The sequence below is a fragment of the Trachypithecus francoisi genome, unplaced genomic scaffold, assembly GCF_009764315.1.
Source record: "Trachypithecus francoisi isolate TF-2019V2 unplaced genomic scaffold, Tfra_2.0 Lachesis_group1, whole genome shotgun sequence".
Classification (NCBI taxonomy): Eukaryota; Metazoa; Chordata; class Mammalia; order Primates; family Cercopithecidae; genus Trachypithecus; species Trachypithecus francoisi.
This window is the reverse complement of record NW_022681454.1, coordinates 765,609-785,792: the sequence shown is the minus strand read 5'-3', so window position 1 is coordinate 785,792 and position 20,184 is coordinate 765,609. Positions and strand designations below refer to the sequence as shown.

Below are 20,184 nucleotides of genomic sequence, written 5' to 3'. Positions count from 1 at the left end.
CTGGCCCCTCCTGTCTGCCCAGCCTCAGTCTGGTGGGAAGACCCCTGCGGGCCTGGAACCGGAGGAGGCTGCATGCACAGGGGTCGAAGTCCATGTAGAGCCCCTGAACCCCCAAGACTGCACCACACCCCACCCCCAAGTCCTGGTGGACACTCGGGACCCCAGCTCAGGGCAGCAGGCCCGCCCCCCACCTCACTCCTTATCCACAAACCCCACCCTTGGCTGCCTGGTCCCCGGAGGCCTCAGGATGCCCACGCAAAGCCAGGCTCTGGAAGCGGTGGCTGTGGGGGAAGGAGCAGAACAGCTGCAGGCCGCGCATCCATGAAACCCGCCGGCTGCTCCCAAAGAAGTCAGGCTCCAGAAACGAGAGTTCTGGAATTAAACAGACCGATGGCTTACGCTTAAAAACAGATGAGAGCGAAGAACAGCTGTGAAACAAATGAGTCACCTGAGGCTTCCGGCGGTGAAAGGAATGGGGTCACACAGAGAAGGTGGCAGATGCAGGGACTGCAGGAGGCAGAACTGAGAGGAGAAGAATGACCAGGGGCCTCAGGAGGGAACAGCAAGGGCAGCGGAAGAGGCGGCTTCCACCCATTTCCGAACTCCCAAGGTCAAGTGTGGGAAGCACCATTCACCTGCGCGGGGCGGGGGGAGCGTCTTCCAGGAGGATCCCCATCCCCTCCCTTGTAAAACAGAAAGAACGGCCTCGTCAAGTATTTTGGTTTCGAAGACGTCGTGAGTCAAGATACCCCGACAGGCTTTTACGTTGCTCAGCGATGGCTAAACTTGCCTCCCTCAGGAAGATTCGGAGGAGCCACCGGTCCCAGGAGGCCTGTGCCTTGAGGCTGAGTGCCCACCAGCAGTGGGTAGGGGCGAGGGGGCCTGCGCCCGTTCGATGATGGAGAAGAGGTCGGCTGTGAAGCCAGCATGGCCGGCGGATGCCACTCTGAGCCTTGGCTGCTCCGAGTTGGCTGCTGAACAAACCTAGAGCTGGAGCCCAGCCAGGGGTCGGAGGGGCCAGAGCCTCCAGGCACAGGCACAGCATCCACACCCTCATGCCCTTCGGAGGGGCCACCAGGGGAGGCACAAGGCTGGGAGCAGAGACATGGCCTGGGCCTGGGTGGCGGATGCTTCCCTCATGTGTGTGTGTGTGTGTGTGTGTGTGTGTGTGTGTGTTTTTAATGCTTAGTATGAAAAGTACATAAATTTAATCAGGTCATCCAAATGACTGAGAAGGGTTTAAGAGTTAAGAGAAGAAATGACTGTCACTGGTGTGAGGTGGACAACATAGAGCCTGTGACTGGCAGGAGCTTAGGGGCCACTGCGCTGGGCTCGGAAGTGACATGAGGATGTGGCAAAGCACAAATCCAAACACAGCAGGAAGACACCAGAAACGCCCAGAAAACTCACGCAACCTCTGGTTAAGTCTAAATAACTATAATGTCGCATCAAAACTTCAGTAAGATAAAGAAGCGATTCCTAGAATAGTGTGAAATAAAATTTTAAAATTACCAAAAACAATCTGGAACAAACCCTCAGATGACTTCCAAGTTTTGCAAGACGGGGATCAGGAACTCATCACAAAGTTACAGACGCAGATAATCCCACAAACGGACCCGGGATCCAAGTTTAAGAGCAGCCACAAGAAGGACAGAAAGAGAATGCAAAATTTCCAAACCATTAGAGCAGAGAAAGAAGAGAATAAAACCGGATCCAGGCCCTCAAGGGTAGAGGGGAAGAAGATGTGTTTTCTCACAACACAGACAACGGGTTAAACTCCCCTATCAAAGATAACCTCAGATGGGTGTAAAAAAGCAAAGCAAAAGCCTCTGTAACACACCTGAGACAAATGACAGGGAGGGTGGAAGCAGAGCCCAACAGTAACAGTAGCGATCTTAGTACAAGAGAAACGGGGGTTAAAGCAAAAACACACTGAACAGGAAAAAAAGAAAAAAAGAATCCACACTAGCAAAAGGTGCAAGTCATCAAAACTATGTAAGAACCATCAGCCTGCACACCCAGCAGCATGGCTCCAAAGCATCACCGCGAGGTTACAGAGCAACAGAGAAAACAGGAATCTAAAGGGGTGTGTCAACAAGAAAAACCACCGAACTTGAATGTCGGAGTTAACAGTCTCCCAGGATGCCTGCTTGCTTCTCATTCATTCAACTTAACACCTCAAGGTGACTCACAAGTAGGAAATCATTTAATCTTCCTAAAAACCTCGAGGCAATCTCATCACCGCCTCACACCACAGACAGAGAAACGGAGGCAGAGGTAGGTCACTTGTGAAGGCCACGCCCTGGCTAAAGGCAGAGCAGGACGTGGACCACTGGCCCCCGGGGTCTCCCTGTTCACCCACCACACCAACCAGCAAACTCAGCCCAAGGAAAATCACCCCAGGTCCCCTGGAAAATCTGCACCCAAGTGAACAAGAAAGAAGATCTCAATCCCCCAAGGCGGAGGTCCGCGCAGACAACACTCCCTGACCGCTCGGGAAGGAGACTAGAAAGGAGAGTGGATGGAACCCAAAAAGGCCACGTTACTCGAGTATTTCAGAACAAACTTCTCGATTAAAAAGGAACTCTGATGAAATTACAGCTTCTTCAGAAATGAATGCCAGTGAAAATATTACTCATAAAAGTCTGCAGGGAGAAGCCAGGAGCACACAGGAAACACACAGCCAGAAATGCACTTACAAAAAGACTGGGCAGGCATGGGTGCTCATGCCTGGAATCCTGGCACTTTGGGAGACTGAGGCAGGCGGACTGCTTCAGCCCAGGAGTTCAGACCGGCCTAGGCAACACAGCAAGACTCCATCGCTACAAAAAATTTAAAAAGTTAACCGGTGTGGTGTGCCAACAGTGTCTGCTACTCTGGAGGCTTGGGCAGGAGCCCAGGAGGCGGAGGGTGCAGGGAGCTGTGATTGTACCACTGCACTCCAGGCTGGATAAAAGAGCGCGATCCTGTCTCAAAGAACAACAAAAGACTTTTTTTTGAGATGGAGTCTCGCTCTGTCGCCCAGGCTGGAGTGCAGTGGGGCGATCACTGCTCACTGCAAGCTCTGCCTCCCGGGTTCACGTCATTCTCCTGCCTCAGCTTCCCGAATAGCTGGGACTACAGGCGTAAGCCACTGTGCCCGGCCATGTTTTTTGTATTTTTAGTAGAGACGGGATTTCATCATGTTAACCAGGATATCTTGATCTCCTAACCTCGTGGTCTGCCTGCCTCAGCCTCCTAAAGTGCTGGGATTACAGGCGTGAGCCACCACGCCTGGCCAACAAAAGACTTTTAACTCAAGATGTCAGAAAATAAAAAATGTTTTAAGAGGCCGGGCGCGGTGGCTCAAGCCTGTAATCCCAGCACTTTGGGAGGCCGAGACGGGTGGATCACGAGGTCAGGAGATCGAGACCATCCTGGCTAGCACGGTGAAACCCCATCTCTACTAAAAAAAAATACAAAAAATTAGCCGGGCGAGATGGCGGGCGCCTGTAGTCCCAGCTACTCGGGAGGCTGAGGCGAGAGAATGGCGTAAACCCAGGAGGCGGAGCTTGCAGTGAGCTGAGATCCGGCCACTGCACTCCAGCCTGGGCGACAGAGCGAGACTCCGTCTCAAAAAAAAAAAAAAAAAAAAATGTTTTAAGAAAATTCAGCAAGGCTGGGTATGGGGGCTCACGCCTATAATCCCAGCACTTTGGGAGGCTGAGGTGGGCGGATCACGAGGTCAGGAGTTCAAGACCAGCCTGGCCAACGTGGTAAAACCCCACCTCTGCTAAAAATATCAAAATTAGCCGGGCGTGGCAGGGCGTGCCTGTAGTCCCAGCTACTTGGGAGGCTGAGGCAGGAGAATCGCTTGAACCCAGGAGGCAGAGGTTGCAGTGAGCCAAGATTGCGCCACTGCACTCCAGCCTAGTGACAGAATGAGACTCTGTTTCAAAAAAAAAAAAAAAAAAGGCCGGGCGCGGTGGCTCAAGCTTGTAATCCCAGCACTTTGGGAGGCCGAGACGGGTGGATCACGAGGTCGGGAGATCGAGGCCATCCTGGCTAACACGGTGAAACCCCGTCTCTACTAAAAAATACAAAAAACTAGCCGGGCGAGGTGGCGGGCGCCTGTAGTCCCAGCTACTCGGGAGGCTGAGGCAGGAGAATGGCGTGAACCTGGGAGGCGGAGCTCGCAGTGAGTTGAGATCCGGCCACTGCAATCCAGCCTGGGCGATAGAGCAAGACTCCATCTCAAAAAAAAAAAAAGAAAAAAGAAAATTGAAAATTCAGTAGGGCGTGGTGGCTCATGCCTGTAATTCTAGCACTTTGGGAGGCTGAGGCGGGCAGATCACCTGAGTTCGGGAGTTCAAGACCAGCCTGACCAACATGGAGAAACCCCGTCTCTACTAAAAATACAAAATTAGCCGGGCGTAGTGGCGGATGCCTGTAATCCCAGCTACTCAGGAGGCTGAGGCAGGATAATCACTTGAACATGGGAGGCAAAGGTTGCAGTGAGCTGAGATCGTGCCATTGCACTCCAGCCTGGGCAACAAGAGCAAAATTTCATCTCAAAAAAGAAAAAAAGAAAATTCAATGTTTGATCAATTAAAAAAAAATTGGCTCTTTGAAAAGCAACAAATACATCTTTAGCACATCAAGGATCAAAAGAAAAGGTAAATATTAGTAAAAATAAGCACTGATATAAATTTAAAACTGCAAAACAGAGATTAAACTGGAGGAGGACATCACACACAGCTTTACATCGATCCGTGGAAAACCACACTGTAGGAAAGGGGACCAGCAGCCCGCACCCCTCTGGAACACCAGCCCTCCCAGCAGACCCCAAAACCGAATTTCCACAAGATCCCAGGGGGTTCCTCACCACGGGGGAACTGCTCTAAGGACAAGTAACTAACAAAGGCCAACCAGGAAAGACCCAGGGGCCTCAGCGCAGACGAGACCAACACCACAGAGAGAAGAACAGTGTAGTTCCAGAAGAGCCTCCAAGCCACCAACAGAGGAAGCATCAGGCACTTAAACACCAGAAACCAAGCACGGCAGTGAAACCAGGGGTCATTAAAGAAGGAGGCGATTTCCTCTCTTCCTGCCCCTCCGGACCTCTTCTCTGAACTGGCTGCTCTTCTCTACTGACCCAAAAGGTAACGCCATCACATCCCACGTTGGACACACGTGTCTATTTCTGTAATGCTCACTGAACCTTTTAAACAATGCATAAGTATAAACTAAAAAGTTAAGGTCCCATTACTCAGCCGGGCACGGTGGCTCACGCCTGTCATCCCAGCACTTTGGGAGGCTGAGGCGGGTGGATCACCTGAGGTCAGGAGTTCAAGACCAGCCCGGCCAATGTGGTGAAATCCCATCTGTACTAAAAATACAAAAGTTAGCCAGGCGTGGTGACAGGCGCCTATAGTCCCAGCTACTCAGGATGCTGAGGCAGGAAAATCGCTTGAACCCAGGAGGCAGAGGCTGCAGTGAGCCAAGATGGTGCCACTGCACTCCAGCCTGGCAGACAAGAGCAAAACTCCACCCCCCAAAAAAAAGTTCTCTAGACGCGGGTATGGAATTTCACTAAATTCTTTTTTTTTTTTTTTTTTTTTTTTGAGGCGGAGTCTCGCTCTGTCTCCCGGACTGGAGTACAGTGGCCGGATCTCAGCTCACTGCAAGCTCCGCCTCCCGGGTTTACGCCATTCTCCTGCCTCAGCCTCCCGAGTAGCTGGGACTACAGGCGCCCGCCACCTCGCCCAGCTAGTTTTTGTATTTTTAGTAGAGACGGGGTTTCACTGTGTTAGCCAGGATGGTCTCGATCTCCTGACCTCGTGATCCGCCCGTCTCGGCCTCCCAAAGTGCTGGGATTACAGGCTTGAGCCACCGCGCCCAGCCCACTAAATTCTTTTACTGCGTGTCTGTGACCATGTAGTTTTTCTGTCTTCATCTGGTAATACAGTAAATGACACACGAAGAGGCCCTCAACGTTCACTCTCACTTTCAACACACTGCCGGGCTTTGCCTTCTTTCACACAACATTCACAGACGCACAGAGACGTGCCCGGGGGAAAAGGCACACAACTCGGGCCATGGGGCTGAGAGGCCAGAGCCGGCCGCTGACCTGCCACGTTTTCTATCTGCCATGCTTTACCCTAAGCACGTGCTCCTCTGGTAATTTTTAAAAAAGAAAAACAAAGGAAGAAGTCGGGAGGAAGAAAACTGCAGCCCTTGGGTGCTGGGCATCACTTCATCCTGAGGGAAGGTTTCTGGTGTGAGCCCTCCCTCGGTGCTCCTGGCACTGCACTATTACAGGAGGACTAATACAGGAGCGTCCCGGAGCCCCGGGGCCCCACCTACCTGCTCAGGATCCCTGGGGAGCACTAATACAGAAGCCCCAGGGCCCCGCCCACCTGCTCAGGGTCCCTGGGGAGCACTAATACAGAAGCCCTGGGGCCCCACCTACCTGCTCAGGGTCCCTGGGGAGCACTAATACAGAAGCCCTGGGGCCCCATCTACCTGCTCAGGGTCCCTGGGGAGCACTAATACAGAAGCCCCAGGGCCCCGCCCACCTGCTCAGGGTCCCTGGGGAGCACTAATACAGAAGCCCTGGGGCCCCACCTACCTGCTCAGGGTCCCTGGGGAGCACTAACACAGAAGCCCTGGGGCCCCGCCCACCTGCTCATGGTTCCAAATACTGGAGCATCTGGAAGCCCGGGGCCCCGCCCACCTGCTCGTCGCTGCGGTGGTAGTCGTTGTCCTCCTCCGGCTTCTCCTCCGCGGCCTCTTTGTTTGAACTGTCGTCTGCTTTGGTTTCACCTTTTAGCACAAACAGAACATAGTGCACCATGAAATCCAAACTGTCAAGCCATTTAAAAAACTCCACTGTACTCCAAATGCTGTCAAAAATTCATTCCATTAGGAGACTCTGGACCCCCGAAGCAGAGTAAAAGTCAAAGGAAAGCCGTCTGCAAAGCATCTGCAGGGGTCTCCCCAGGAGGTGGAATGGGCGTGTGGGTCTGTGGGTGCAGGAGTGGGGAGCACAGAAGACAGGGACGGGGCAGCCGGAGCTGGTGTGAGACACAGACATGCTTCGCACCCACCTGGCCAGGCCCGCCCAGAGCTGCTCAGTGCTGATCCCATCATCCCTCCATCTGAAAGCCTTCTGCTAAAAATCCACTATTCTAACACTGCATTTAAAATGAAAACTTCCCCTCAGGTAAAACGGTTCTGACAGGACTGCTTGGTTCCCAGACACGCTTCCTAAGCACCCCTCACGGCTGCGCTTCCTGGGACCCGCAAAGCCATGGGAGTGACAGAGTCAGGCCCCTCTTACCCCTCCAACTGTCACAGATACACAGAGGAGCCTAAACATTTCTTAAGAGTTTGTGTGGTCCATTAGGAAAATACAATGTCCTCAATGAAACATGAAAATCTGTTGTGATACGCTCAGATCTGAACATACCATTCCCTTTACACAGAAACCAAACCATTATTTTGCCATTTTACAGTAAACCAAGCCAAGCCAAGTCTCAGAAGTTCACCTCCCACTACTTTTTCCACAGGCTCTCCGACCCCTGACCTCTGCCCCCTAGGCACTCTCGGGGGGCCCTCCTGCTCTCCCCTGCTGGCCTCACCCCTCCAGGACCCCTGCTTCTCCCCTCTGCCCACATTCCCACTGGTACCAGGAGTGAGGAGGAACGCCTCGAACCCTAACCTCCCCGCACCCTCAGGTTCCTTCATTTTCTCCCCTGAGTACGTGTGGGAGGGCCTGGCAGACAGTGACGGCTCTTTAAGAAAAGGCCTCGTGCAGGGATTCCTGGGGCTTCTCGATGGGCACACAGGGCACTCACCATTCCGATGGGAATCTAAGTGCTGTTTTGCAGAGCAGGTCTCCCCCTTGATGTCTCCAGGCACCTCCATGCCCAATTTGTGATAGAACTCCCTCTGCTTTCTCATTTCCGCTATGGAAAATCAACACACAGTTTTTAATCTTACACAGGCAATGGATTATATTAAACTTCTGTTCATAAACATCACATAAAGACAATTACGGATTTGCATTATGAAGTTTGAAGCCTACTAATAAGAAAGCAGCAAATTAAGACTGGGATGTAGGCCGGGCGCGGTGGCTCAAGCCTGTAATCCCAGCACTTTGGGAGGCCGAGACGGGCGGATCACGAGGTCAGGAGATCGAGACCATCCTGGCTAACACGGTGAAACCCCGTCTCTACTAAAAATACAAAAAACTAGCTGGGCGAGGTGGCGGGCGCCTGTAGTCCCAGCTGCTCGGGAGGCTGAGGCAGGAGAATGGCGTGAACCCGGGAGGCGGAGCTTGCAGTGAGCTGAGATCCGGCCACTGCACTCCAGTCCGGCGACAGAGCGAGACACCGCCTCAAAAAAAAAAAAAAAAAAAAAAAAAAAAAGACTGGGATGTTTTCGGGGCTCAGCGCAGCAGGAGGTGCACCCCCCGGGCACCCGCCCCACCAGCCCACATGGGATGCTGAGTCGCAGGCCGGCTGCTTCAGGCCTAGGACAGGCACGGAGCCCAGGAATCCCAGCTGTGGGACCGTCATCCCCACCTCGGCCACCGCCTGTGAGTGTCCAATGTCGCAGAACCAACCATCACCGGGGCTTGATAAACACTGCGGCCACATGGGTGCCGCATCAAACATCATTGCTGGCCTCATGGCTGAGCCAGTGAACTGCCTGGACACCCGCAGCTCAGAGAATGAACCTGCCACTGGGTTCTCCCCACACGTCTGCGCGGTGGCAGACCCTGCCAGCTCACAGGCACCCAAGGCCACCATTGAGGAACCCCAAGAGAGCCCTCGAGGGCCCGACAGCCCCGGGGACCATGTGTCCCGGGTGCCTGAGTCCACAGCCTGCTGCCACGGCTGCTCACAGCTATGGGCTCTGGCGCCACGTTGCCTGGCAGTGGGTTAAGAGTGCCCCCTGGTGTCTGCGCCCACAATCACAGGCACAAATTCCAGGGAAGAGACTGCCCGGCCGCAGACAGGCAGCACCCTCCTCACCCACACCTGCCATTGGGTCACTCCAGCTTGAGGCGGTCTCTGCTGGTCGGACCAGAAGAGGCCTGATCCTCCAGGGATGGCCAGCAAGAGCAGGCCAGAACCTTGCAGGTTCCAGGGAAAAGCAAACGGACTCTCAGCAAAGGCCCCCTAAATGTGACCTTAAGTTCACACCCAGGCAACAGAGTGGACGACGTGGGTCACTGCTCAGGAACACAGTAGGCAGCAAAGAAAGGTTAGAACAAAGCTGCTCAAACCGCAACCCAGACATCACTCTGAAAACTAACTTACGTGTTACATGACCAAGGAATTCTTCACCAAACTTTTTATCCACGTTTGTCCTCCCTATATACCATGTGCTCAGCCAGGCCAGGAAAACACCCTGGACATATCCCAACCTACACAGCTGCCTCACAAACACCAACCATGCAGGCACCAATGCCTGCGTGAGGCAATGAGCTTGGACAGAGAGGATGACACCCCGAGAGCCTGGGCAGAGAGGGAGGAGGGGACCCTGAGAGCCTGGGCAGAGAGGGAGGAGGGGACCCCGAGAGCCTGGGCAGAGAGGGAGGAGGGGACCCCAAGAGCCTGGGCAGAGACAGGAGGGGACCCTGAGAGCCTGGGGGATAGTTGTGGCCGGCCTCAGGTGCATGGAGTGCTGGAGCTTCACAAGGGAAATGCTGAAAGATTAACCTGGACAATCTGAGAGCAACTTGAAAGAAAATGTTTCCCTTAAATAATCACATCCCAGCAGCTGGAATGGAGGCCTGGAAGATGGGGGCTGACAGCAGGAGGCTGTGCCCATCAGAGTCTCCAGAAGAGCTGTAATGGGAATGACAGAAAGGTCACATGGGTCTGTGCAAAGGAGAGAGCCCCATGGACACAGTGGAAAACAACTCAGCTTCAGACCCTCGGCTCTAATTCCCATTTCTTTAATTTTCACCTAGAAGAATAAAAAAGGATTAAAAATAGTAGCACTCAGTGTCAGGTGTATAGAGGCATTCAAACATTTACTGGGGCTGGGTGGTGGCTCACACCTGTAATCCTGGCAGTTTGGGAGGCTGAGGCGGGTGGATCACCTGAGGTCAGGAGTTCGAGACCAGCCTGGCCAACACAGTGAAACCCCATCTCTACTAAAATACAAAAAATTAGCCGGGCATGGTGGCAGGTGCCTGTAATCCCAGCTACTCAGGAGGCTGAGATGGGAGAACTGTGTGAACCTGGGAGGCGGAGGTTGCGGTGAGCTGAGATTCTGCCACTGCACTCAGCCTGGGCAACAAGAGTGAAACTCTGTCTCAAAAGTGAATGAATGAATGAATGAATGAATAAGAGCTCACTGTCTCCGGACACCGCTCTTCAGCCGTGGCAGTCCAGCCTGATCTGATGAGCTCACTGTTGGCACAAGGCTAACGCATCAGACAACTGGAAACTTACTCTGACTACAGCCTTATTTCATTTTCCCTTCTGAGAAGAAATTCTGCTGTGATGAGACATTCCATTTTAAATTTTCAGTATTTTCTAAATATTGCTTTCCTGTGAGTGGGGAGTATTGCTGGTGTCTAAATACTGCTTTCCTGTAAGGGGGAATATTGCTGGTGTTGAGTCGGTGACTCCATCGTCAGCTGTTTGCTCTCGGCATAGCTACAGTATCACGGATGAGAAACTCAGTGCTTTGCCATCAACAATGACAGTTCAACAACAAAACAATCCAGAGTTCACTGTGGCTTCGAAGCGCAACTCTGAAGTCCCCTTTTCTGTTCTCCTCGTTCTGACATGAAGGCCGACGCAGCGGCCGTGAAAATGTCCTGACGCGGTGATGACGAGTTCCAGCCAGGGCGCACAGAGAGCTGCTCAAAGCCACCAACCAGCAGGCAGGCAGCACGCGCCCAGCGCACGCTCAACTGCACCACGGACGGGTGAAGGCAGACTGCCACTGAGCCAGGGGGGCTGGTTCCAATCAGACTACACACCATGAAATTTCAATTCTTGGCCGGGCGCCGTGGCTCAAGCCTGTAATCCCAGCACTCTGGGAGGCCCAGACGGGTGGATCACGAGGTCAGGAGATCAAGACCATCCTGGCTAACACGGTGAAACCCCGTCTCTACTAAAAATACAAAAAACTAGCCGGGCGAGGTGGCGGGCACCTGTAGTCCCAGCTACTCGGGAGGCTGAGGCAGGAGAATGGCGTGAACCCGGGAGGCAGAGCTTGCAGTGAGCCGAGATTCGGCCACTGCACTCCAGCCTGGGTGACAGAGCGAGACTCCATCTCAAAAAAGAAAAAAAAGAAATTTCAATTCTTACATTTTCACATCATAAAATACGATGCTTTTGATTTTTTTGGATTATTTAAAAATGTAAAGAAACATTCTTAGCTCATGGGATCCTCTTGCCTCGGCCTCCCACAGTGCTAGGGCTACAGGCATGAGACACTGTGTCCGGTCCCCACGTTTCTAAAGCAAGAGGTGACAGACATGTTCAGGATCCATGTAGAGAGAACTGGTGAGCGCGCGAGCCCCACGGCCCTCCCCAGGAACGCAGAGGAGCCTGGAGAGAACTCGTAGGGCGAGCCCCACGGACCTCCCCAGGAACGGAGAAGAGCCTGGAGAGGACTGGTACGTGCGAGCCTCACGGCCTTCCCCAGGAACGGAGAGGAGCCTGGCACACCAAAGACTACGACACGGCCACCGAGTAGAAGAGCCCAGAATGGGCAGAGACTGAGAATGGACACTTTGATAGGCCAGGCACAGGGGCTCACGCCTGTAATCCCAGCACTTTGGGAGGCTGAGGTGAGTGGATCATGAGGTCAGGAGATTGAGACCATCCTGGCTAACACGGTGAGACCCCGTCTCTACTAAAAATACAAAAAAAAAAAAAAAAACTAGCCGGGCGACGTGGCGGGCACCTGTAGTCCCAGCTACTCAGGAGGCTGAGGCAGGAGAATCGCTTGAACCCGGGAGGCAGAGCTTGCAGTGAGCCGAGATCGTGGCCACTGCACTCCAGCCTGAGTGACAGAGCGAGACTCCATCTCAAAAAAAAAAAAAAAAAAAAAAAAAAAAAAAAATTTATAAAAACAAAAAGAAACAACAAACCACTAAAACCCTAACCCCACCTGTGATCTAGCAGGGAACTCTCTTCCAGCAAGCCTCCACCACGGGCGGGAGCGAGGACGGTGTGGAGGGCCTGCCCAGCGCCCAGGTGGGAGGGGCTGGACCCGGTTGGCGTCTCCTCCAAAACAGGCACCTGGACCCTCGAGGGCTGACGCCTTGCCACACCACGGCATCCTCGCAGCTAATGCACATTTCAGGAAGAGGCCTCTGGTCGGGAAATCAGGTTTACAATGGTCTGCCCCACAGATAAAACTAAACAAATTGCAAGTAGCCTCCATCAAGAAAACAGGTGCACTGCTAAGAGTTTTAAAGTTAGAATCCTCCTTCTAAAGAGCCACAAATGACTGAAAGTTTGAGAAACAACAAGAAGAATATTGACTCCATGGAAAATACGGTGGCCAGAGAGAGGAGCTTGTCAGGGAGAAGGCTCGGGGCCACTGTGCCCTGGGGATGTGAATCTGGAGCACTCCGGAACCTCCTGCCTCTTGACTTCTTCAGTGTAGACTGGAGTTGGCAGCAACCATGCCGGACAAGAGTGTGCTGAGGTGGACGAGAACACACAACTTGCTCCAGGCTGGACGCACTGTGCCCTCCCTGCACAAGCTCAAGTTCCACAGGAAGGTGCCACTGTGCACGGGTCTGCTGGCCTTGAGATACCCCGGCCCCCCAGGAGGAACCCGGGCTCTTGGGCAAAGAAGCAGGGCAGCCCCGAGAGCCTTGAGTCCTGGACAGGGACCACCCAAGACCCCAGGGCGTGAAGAGGTGCCCGCTGGCTGCAGATGAGGACTGGAGCATCAGGAAGGACACGAGCACGGCGCATGCAGAACACACAGGTCAAACCCGTGACTGCAGGGGCTGCAGAGGCAGGGAAACCAGCTTGCTGTTTTGAACACAAATGAAAGAAATAGTTTTTTTTCAGCCCTTCCTACACAAAATGGACCAAATAGCAAAGTGTGTCTTTCTGGTTTTCTGGAAGCACTCCAACTAACACACAAAGACGAGGGATGGAACGGGGCGGCATGCAGATCTCAGTGCCACCCTCCTCAGCACGTGCACAACACCTGCCCTGATGGACTCCCAGAAGCGGGCTTGCCAAAAACACAGCCGGAATGCGACCCAGGTCTACTGCCACAGGACAGCCCAGGACAATGGGAAGGCAGAGGCTGGAGGGAACCAGAAAGAGGCCCATGAGCCAGTGGCGTTCTCTGGATCCTGACTGGAATAAACAGAAACAGGCTGGGTGTGGGGGCTCACACCTGTAATCCCAGCACTTTGGGAGGCCGAGGCAGGAGGACTGCTTGAGACCAGGAGTTCAAGACCAGCCTGGGCAACACAGCAAAACCCTATCCCTACCAAAAATTAGCCAGGCATGGTGGTGCTTGCCTGTAGTTCCGGCTACCCGGCAGGCTGAGGTGGGATAAGCACTTGAGCCTGGGAGGTTGAGGCTTCGGTGAGCTGTGATAGCACCGCTGCACTCTAGCCTGGGCGACAGGGACTGGGTCTCAAAAAAATAATAATAAATAAACAAACAACAACCAAAAACCACAGCATCGATGAGACAACTGGAAATGTCCGCGCTGAGGGACTATTTGGTTTTAAGGAATCTCCACCATTTTCCTGAACGTTATAAAGGTACGTGGTTATGAGCTTTAAGAAGAACCCTTATCTTCTGGGAATAGTACTGCACCCTTTACAGATCAAAGGCCACAGGGCGAGGCTGAGGGAGCAGTAGGTGCAGCAAAGCCTGGAAACTGCTGGCAGGGGGTGGGGGGTCACAAAACTCGAGGTTCTTGCCCCAATCCCGTCCACTGCTATGCGTTTGAAACACTCCAGTACAAACTTTTTTTTTTTAAGATGGAGTCTTGCTCTGTCATGCAGCCTGGAGTGCAGTGGTGTGATCTCGGCTCACTGCAACCTCTGCCTCCCGGGTTCAAGCGATTCTCCTGCCTCAGCCTCCTGAGTAGCTGGGATTACAGGCACCTGCCACCACGTCCGGCTAATTTTTTTTTTTGTATTTTTAGTACAGACAGGGTTTCACTATGTTGGTCAGGCTGGTCTCAAACTCCTGACCTGATGATCCACCCACCTCGGCCTCCCAAAGTGCTGGGATTATAGGCATGAGTCATTGTGCCCGGCCACTTATGTTTCTTAAAGTGTCAGCACTGGTGGGGGTCACAAAACTCAGGGTGCTGCCCCAATCCCACCCACTGCTACGCGTCTGAAACACTCGGTGCAAACGTTTCTTAAGGTGTCAGCATTTTACTCGAATGTATCCTTTGCCTTTTCCCAGGACTAAAAAACTTTCAGATATTAAAAGACATGTTTCATCTACGTTTACTCAGGAAATCTAAATTCTTCCTGCATGACTGAACTCTGTGAGTAGGGAAAGAAGCCTCTTAACAGTGTCATTCTCTGGGTCATGCATTAAAGGTGAGATACGATTTCTATAGATCTGGCATATTCAGCGTGTTTTGAATTCTAACTGTCTTCTGAGATACAGTGAGAACCAGCCCAAGTGAACTCTCAGCTTCTCTATCTGCCTTTGAAAGGTCTGATGAGCAGAATGCCAGGACAGCCCACCTGGCGCTGACCTGGCCCCTCCTTGGCCTCCTTCCCGGTCGCCAGCGGAGGGCCACCACCACCGTGCGAGCGTCGGGAGCCAGGGAGCTTCCAGCTGAGCGATCCCCAAGCAACCGATTTCCACTTGCAGGGTATTTGTGCTACTTGGTATTTCTTTTAATTCTAAATGAAATTTGACTTTATGGTGAAGTTTTTCCAGAAACACCAGCTACCCGCTCTGCCAACGTGCTGCTCCTCTGTTGTGGGGAGGCTGGCGCTGTGGGATGGGGGGAGGCGGACCTGGGACAGGGCCCAGGAAGAAGGCAGGGACCTGGGCGGGGCAGGAGCTGCATTGAGCCCTGGGGGTCCCACGCACTAAACATGCGATCCATACTTGCTGAATGAATACAGAGAAGGAGTAGAAAAACGTCTACGCATCCTAGATAGACAAAAGAAGAGACCAGCCAAGGAGATAAAGATGGGCTGAGAGCAGGGATGAGAAGACAGTGATTCGGCCAAAAGGAAAGGGGCCTCCCATCCGAAAACCAAACTTCCAGGAGAGCAGCGGCTGCAGAGGCCAGGCTGGGACCTCAGAGATCAGCGAGACAGTCGGACACTCACCTTCTTGGAGGCCTGGTACCAGTTTGTAAACAATATCTTGCATGGTTCTGTCATGACTAGCAAAAGAACAGAAAGGTGGAGTTAGCTAGAAATGTTAATTCTACAATTCTTGTACATTTTCCATTTAACAATACCAAAGTTCAGAATCACCAGTCTGGAACTCTATTGGAATTTTACTTCTAGTTTACAAATGAAAAGATGTTTGTGTCACCAAAAGCTATGTATGACTTGGATTAATGCATCATTTAATTTGGGCTCTGGCTGCTTACAAACATTCAAAATAATGACAGATAAGGTTATTCTGGGAACCCGTGCTTCTGTCTGCCAGACACCCCAGGTTCCCTGCGTCCCATGCGCTCAGGGGACACTGTCCCTGCAGACACCCGAGGTTCCCTGCGTCCCGTGCACTCAGGGGACACTGTCCCTGCGGACACCCCAGGTTCCCTGCGTCCCGTGCGCTCGGGGGACACTGTCCCTGCGGACACCCCAGGTTCCCTGCGTCCCGTGCGCTCCGGGGACACTGTCCCTGCGGACACCCCAGGTTCCCTGCGTCCCGTGCACTCAGGGGACACTGTCCCTGCGGACACCCCAGGTTCCCTGCGTCCCGTGCGCTCAGGGGACACTGTCCCTGCCCCTCCCACCAAGTGCTTCCTGGGGTATCCTGGTCTTTGTGGGATTTCCACTGAACAGAGGCTTTTCTAGAATGTTTCCAAATAATGTAAAGAAAAGTCTGTAAGAGTTGGGTGCGGTGGCTCACACCTGTAATCCTAGCACTTTGGGAGGCCGAGGTGGGTGGATAACCTAAAGTCAGGAGTTTGAAACCAGCCTTGCCAACACGGTGAAACCCCATCTCTACTAAAAATACAAAAAATAGCCAGGCACAGTGGTGCACACCTGTAGTCCCAGCTACTTAGGAAGCTGAGGCAGGAGAATCGTTTGAACCAGGGAGACGGAGGTTGCAGTGAGTCCAGATTACACCACTGCAATCAAGCTTGGACAATGAGAGAGACTCTGTCCTAAGATGAGGCCCTTCCTGTCGTCTTTATGATCTAGATCGAGGTTTTGTGAAAAGATTACATAAGCATGGTATTTAAAATCTAGTTCCCACTTTGGTATGTTCTTTTTATTTTTTTAGTTTTTTTGAGACAGGGTCTCCTCCTGTCACTTAGGCTGCAGTACAGTGGTGCGATCTTGGCTCACTGTAACCTCTGCCTCCTGGGCTCAAGCAATCCTCCCACCTCCGCCTCCTGAGTAGCTGGAACCACAGACGCTGAGATCGAGACCAGCCTGGCCAACAAGAGGAAATCCCATCTCTACTAAAAATGCAAAAATTACACAGGCTTGGTAGCAGGTGCCTGTAATCCCAGCTCTTCGGGAGGCTGAGGCAGGAGAATCGCTTGAACCCAGGAGGCGAAGCTTGCAGCAAGCTGAGATGGCGCCACTGTACTCCAGCCTGGTGACTGCGAGATTCCGTCTCAAAAATAAATAAATAAATAAAATTTAAAAATAATAAAAATAAAAGGGAAAAACAAACACATTGGCCTTTCCTCCTTCAAAATGTGTCTTCAGAATTATCTCTACTACCCCCTGTGCTACGGCGGGCATCTCCCTTCCTTTGGAGCAACTCCCCAAATCTGAACGACCCCCCAAATCTGTGTGAGAACCGCATGCTCCACCTGGCTGGCCCCTTGGCCTCCTGCTCACGTCCAGGCCAGCGTTGCCTTCTCCAGAAACAGTGGCTGGCCCAGTGGTGAGTCGAGGCTCTCTGTGACCCTGGGCAGAAGAGCGTGGCACAGGGAGACAGACCCCGGCCATGTGCCAGGGGTAGCAGGGCCAGGGCCCCAGGACCACCTGTTCCACGGCAGAAAAGTGAAAGGTGGATCCAAGGGCCAGCTCACATCAAATTTAACTTCAGCAAATTCTGCATAAAACTCATGACATTCAACCTGGGTCTTGAGGGTTCTCCAATGATTTAACTTGACTAAGTGTTTTTTCTCTTTTTTTGAGACAGTCTTGCTCTGTTGCCAGGCTGGTGTGCAACGGCACAGTCTCCGCTTACTGCAACCTCCGCCTCCTGGGTTCAAGTGATTCTTCTGTCTCAATCTCCCGAGTAGCTGGGATTACAGGCATGCGCCACCACACCCGGCTGATTTTGTATTTTTAGTAGAGATGGGGTTTTCCATGTTGGTCAGGCTGGTCTCAAACTCCTGACCTCAGGTGATCTGCCCGCCTTGGTCTCCGAGTGCTGAGATTACAGGTGTGAGCCACTGCACTCGGACTACTTGACTAAGTATAGATGGAAATGTATCTGCAGGCACAGTCTGGGCAGGCCTGGCAGGGTGGCCTGGTAAGTGCTGGACCCAGGTTCTTCGTGTGCAGCTCCTGGGGTGCCCTTGGTCAGGAGAGGCTGCTGCCAAGGCAGGATGGGGGTATAGCGCTGTGGCCTGGGAAGGCCCACACTCACAGAGACACCCGGGGGCACTCACCCATGGTACTGTGGCCTGGCAACGCCCACACCCACAGAGATGCCCAGGGGCACTCACCCATGGTACTGTGGCCTGGCAACGCCCCACCCACAGAGATGCCCAGGGGAACTCACCCATGGTACTGTGGCCTGGCAACGCCCACACCCACAGAGATGCCCAGGGGAACTCACCCATGGTACTGTGGCCTGGCAACGCCCACACCCACAGAGATGCCCAGGGGCACTCACCCATGGTACTGTGGCCTGGCAACGCCCACACTCACAGAGACGCCTGGGGGCACTCACCCGACATACTGTGGCCTGGGAAGGCCCACACTCACAGAGACGCCTGGGGGGCACTCACTTGACCTACTGTGGCCTGGGGAGGCCCACACTCACCCGATGTACTGCAGGGGGTGGCTCTGGTGGATCACGATCCTGCAGGTGGGGCAGGTGTTGTTCTCCTCCAGGTACTTCACCAGGCAGCTCCTGCAGACTGGCATCAAAGCACAAGTGTGTTAAGAGAGAGTCCAGAGCCAGGGCACCCACCCCACCCGTGTGCTCCACTGAACACGGACATCTCTGAGCTCATTTTTGTGCAGATGCTCACTGCTGTCCTCCTTATGGCTCTTGGCTTCTGAAAGGAAACATCTTGCCATTCTGGTATCAGAAGCAATGAGAAAGTTTTAACTGCCCTGTCAATGGGCTTCCTCAAAGAGGCAGGGTTAGGATTCAAGTGGGAAGAAACACTTAGAATGGGGAGATGATGCTCAAAGGTGAGAGAGCTGTGGGTCATCAGAACATGGGCTAATACAGATAATTTTACAATATTTTGTCCTCAAAGATGACAGTATCTTCCATGTACAACTAGATAAAATCAAATGAAAATAACCTAACATAAAATATGCTAACCAGGCCGGGCGCGGTGGCTCAAGCCTGTAATCCCAGCACTTTGGGAGGCCGAGACGGGCGGATCACGAGGTCAGGAGATCGAGACCATCCTGGCTAATACGGTGAAACCCTGTCTCTACTTAAAAATACAAAAAACTAGCCGGGCGACGAGGCGGGCGCCTGTAGTCCCAGCTACTCGGGAGGCTAAGGCAGGAGAATGGCGTAAACCCGGGAGGCGGAGCTTGCAGTGAGCTGAGATCCGGCCACTGCACTCCAGCCTGGGTGGCAGAGCAAGACTCCGTCTCAAAAAAAAAAAAAAAAAATGCTAACCAGTATCTAAAAATACGATTAACGTTAAAGTCAAAATTCTATCAACTTGGCAAATATTTTATTTTCTAAAATGAGAAATACACAAGCATCACTTGTATTATAAGTGTACACTTTATTTTAAAGATCCTGTTTAAGTGAAATGCTCCTCAGCCATCAAGAGACGCACACAGCGGTAGTCCACACCAGCAGGGCCAGCAGCCATGAGGCCTCATGTTAGCACAAGAACTGAGCCTCAGCCTGACTGATGACACCTGCCTGTCAGCTGCAGCCACACTTAGAGAAACACCCAGGTCCAGCCCAGTTGTGAGCCCTCTAACACCAACGCACAGGCTCATCAGGTGTGAGGACGCACATCCAGTGTGAGGAGCACACTGGCGGGTTCCCCTTTGAAGGATGTAAGGAACTCCTTTGGAGATTTGGAAACCGCCCGCAGTGAGCACCGTGTCACAGCGACTACTGGCCCTGCTGCTCAGTGGGAGGAACGCGGTCTCTCCTGTGTTTAGCTCTCCTAAGTGAGGCCTCATCTGCTTTGAAACCACCCACAGGATCTTTAGTGTGAAATGACTTTTCTGACTTATCCTCAAGATCCTCTCTGCTCCTGGTCCTGGGTCCTGCTTTTGTCGGGGCTTGGGCTCAAAGCTCATAGTAAAACAAAAGCCAAGGTTCTGAAGAGCACACAGCTGGGAAGGGTACGCCCTCCCTGGGTGGCCTGGGTGGGGCACGCACAGGTGTGCAGGCACTCCGTCACCGTGGTGGCGTCGATGAGGTACCCACTGCACAGGCGGCAGGTGATGTGGGCATTGATGTCCCACAGCTTGATCTTCCTGGTCAACATCTTTGGCTTCTGCAAGACAAAACGCGATTAATTAACACCTGAAACTCTCCAAAGCCTTTCATCCTTGGCTTAGCGGCCCTCCAAGGAAGACCATGCAGGCTGAGAGGAAAGTGCAGGCCCCGGGGCCCTGGCGGCAGGAGCCTCCTGGACTCACTGGGTCCCGGGCTCCCATGTGCAGGGCATGGTCAGCAATCCAGTGTCTGTGTGCACTGGGACAAGCCCACCTTTTCAAAAGCCTCCGGCTCCCCTCGCACTGGCTTCTCTCTATGCCTGACACCCCTTCCTCTCCTCCCGCAGTGAGGACTGAGGAGGGTCCATAAAGCTTCACAGAGGCAGGATCCCGGGACCCTCTGTCTTCTG

At 53.0% G+C, this 20,184-nt stretch overlaps 1 protein-coding gene across 1 annotated transcript in view; it reads right to left on the bottom strand.

Moving 5' to 3' along the window:
- The window catches only part of PCGF3 (polycomb group ring finger 3), a 61,748-nt gene that overhangs the window by 16,693 nt on the left and 24,871 nt on the right, over positions 1-20,184 (bottom strand). Inside the window, exons 4-8 of the mRNA XM_033213383.1 lie at positions 19,716-19,833; positions 18,168-18,264; positions 15,305-15,360; positions 7,839-7,949; positions 6,716-6,804 (exon numbers count right to left, since the gene is read on the bottom strand). Coding sequence (XP_033069274.1) covers positions 6,716-6,804; positions 7,839-7,949; positions 15,305-15,360; positions 18,168-18,264; positions 19,716-19,824 — 462 coding nt within the window. The 5' untranslated portion in view covers positions 19,825-19,833. The remainder of the gene's footprint in view (positions 1-6,715; positions 6,805-7,838; positions 7,950-15,304; positions 15,361-18,167; positions 18,265-19,715; positions 19,834-20,184) is intronic.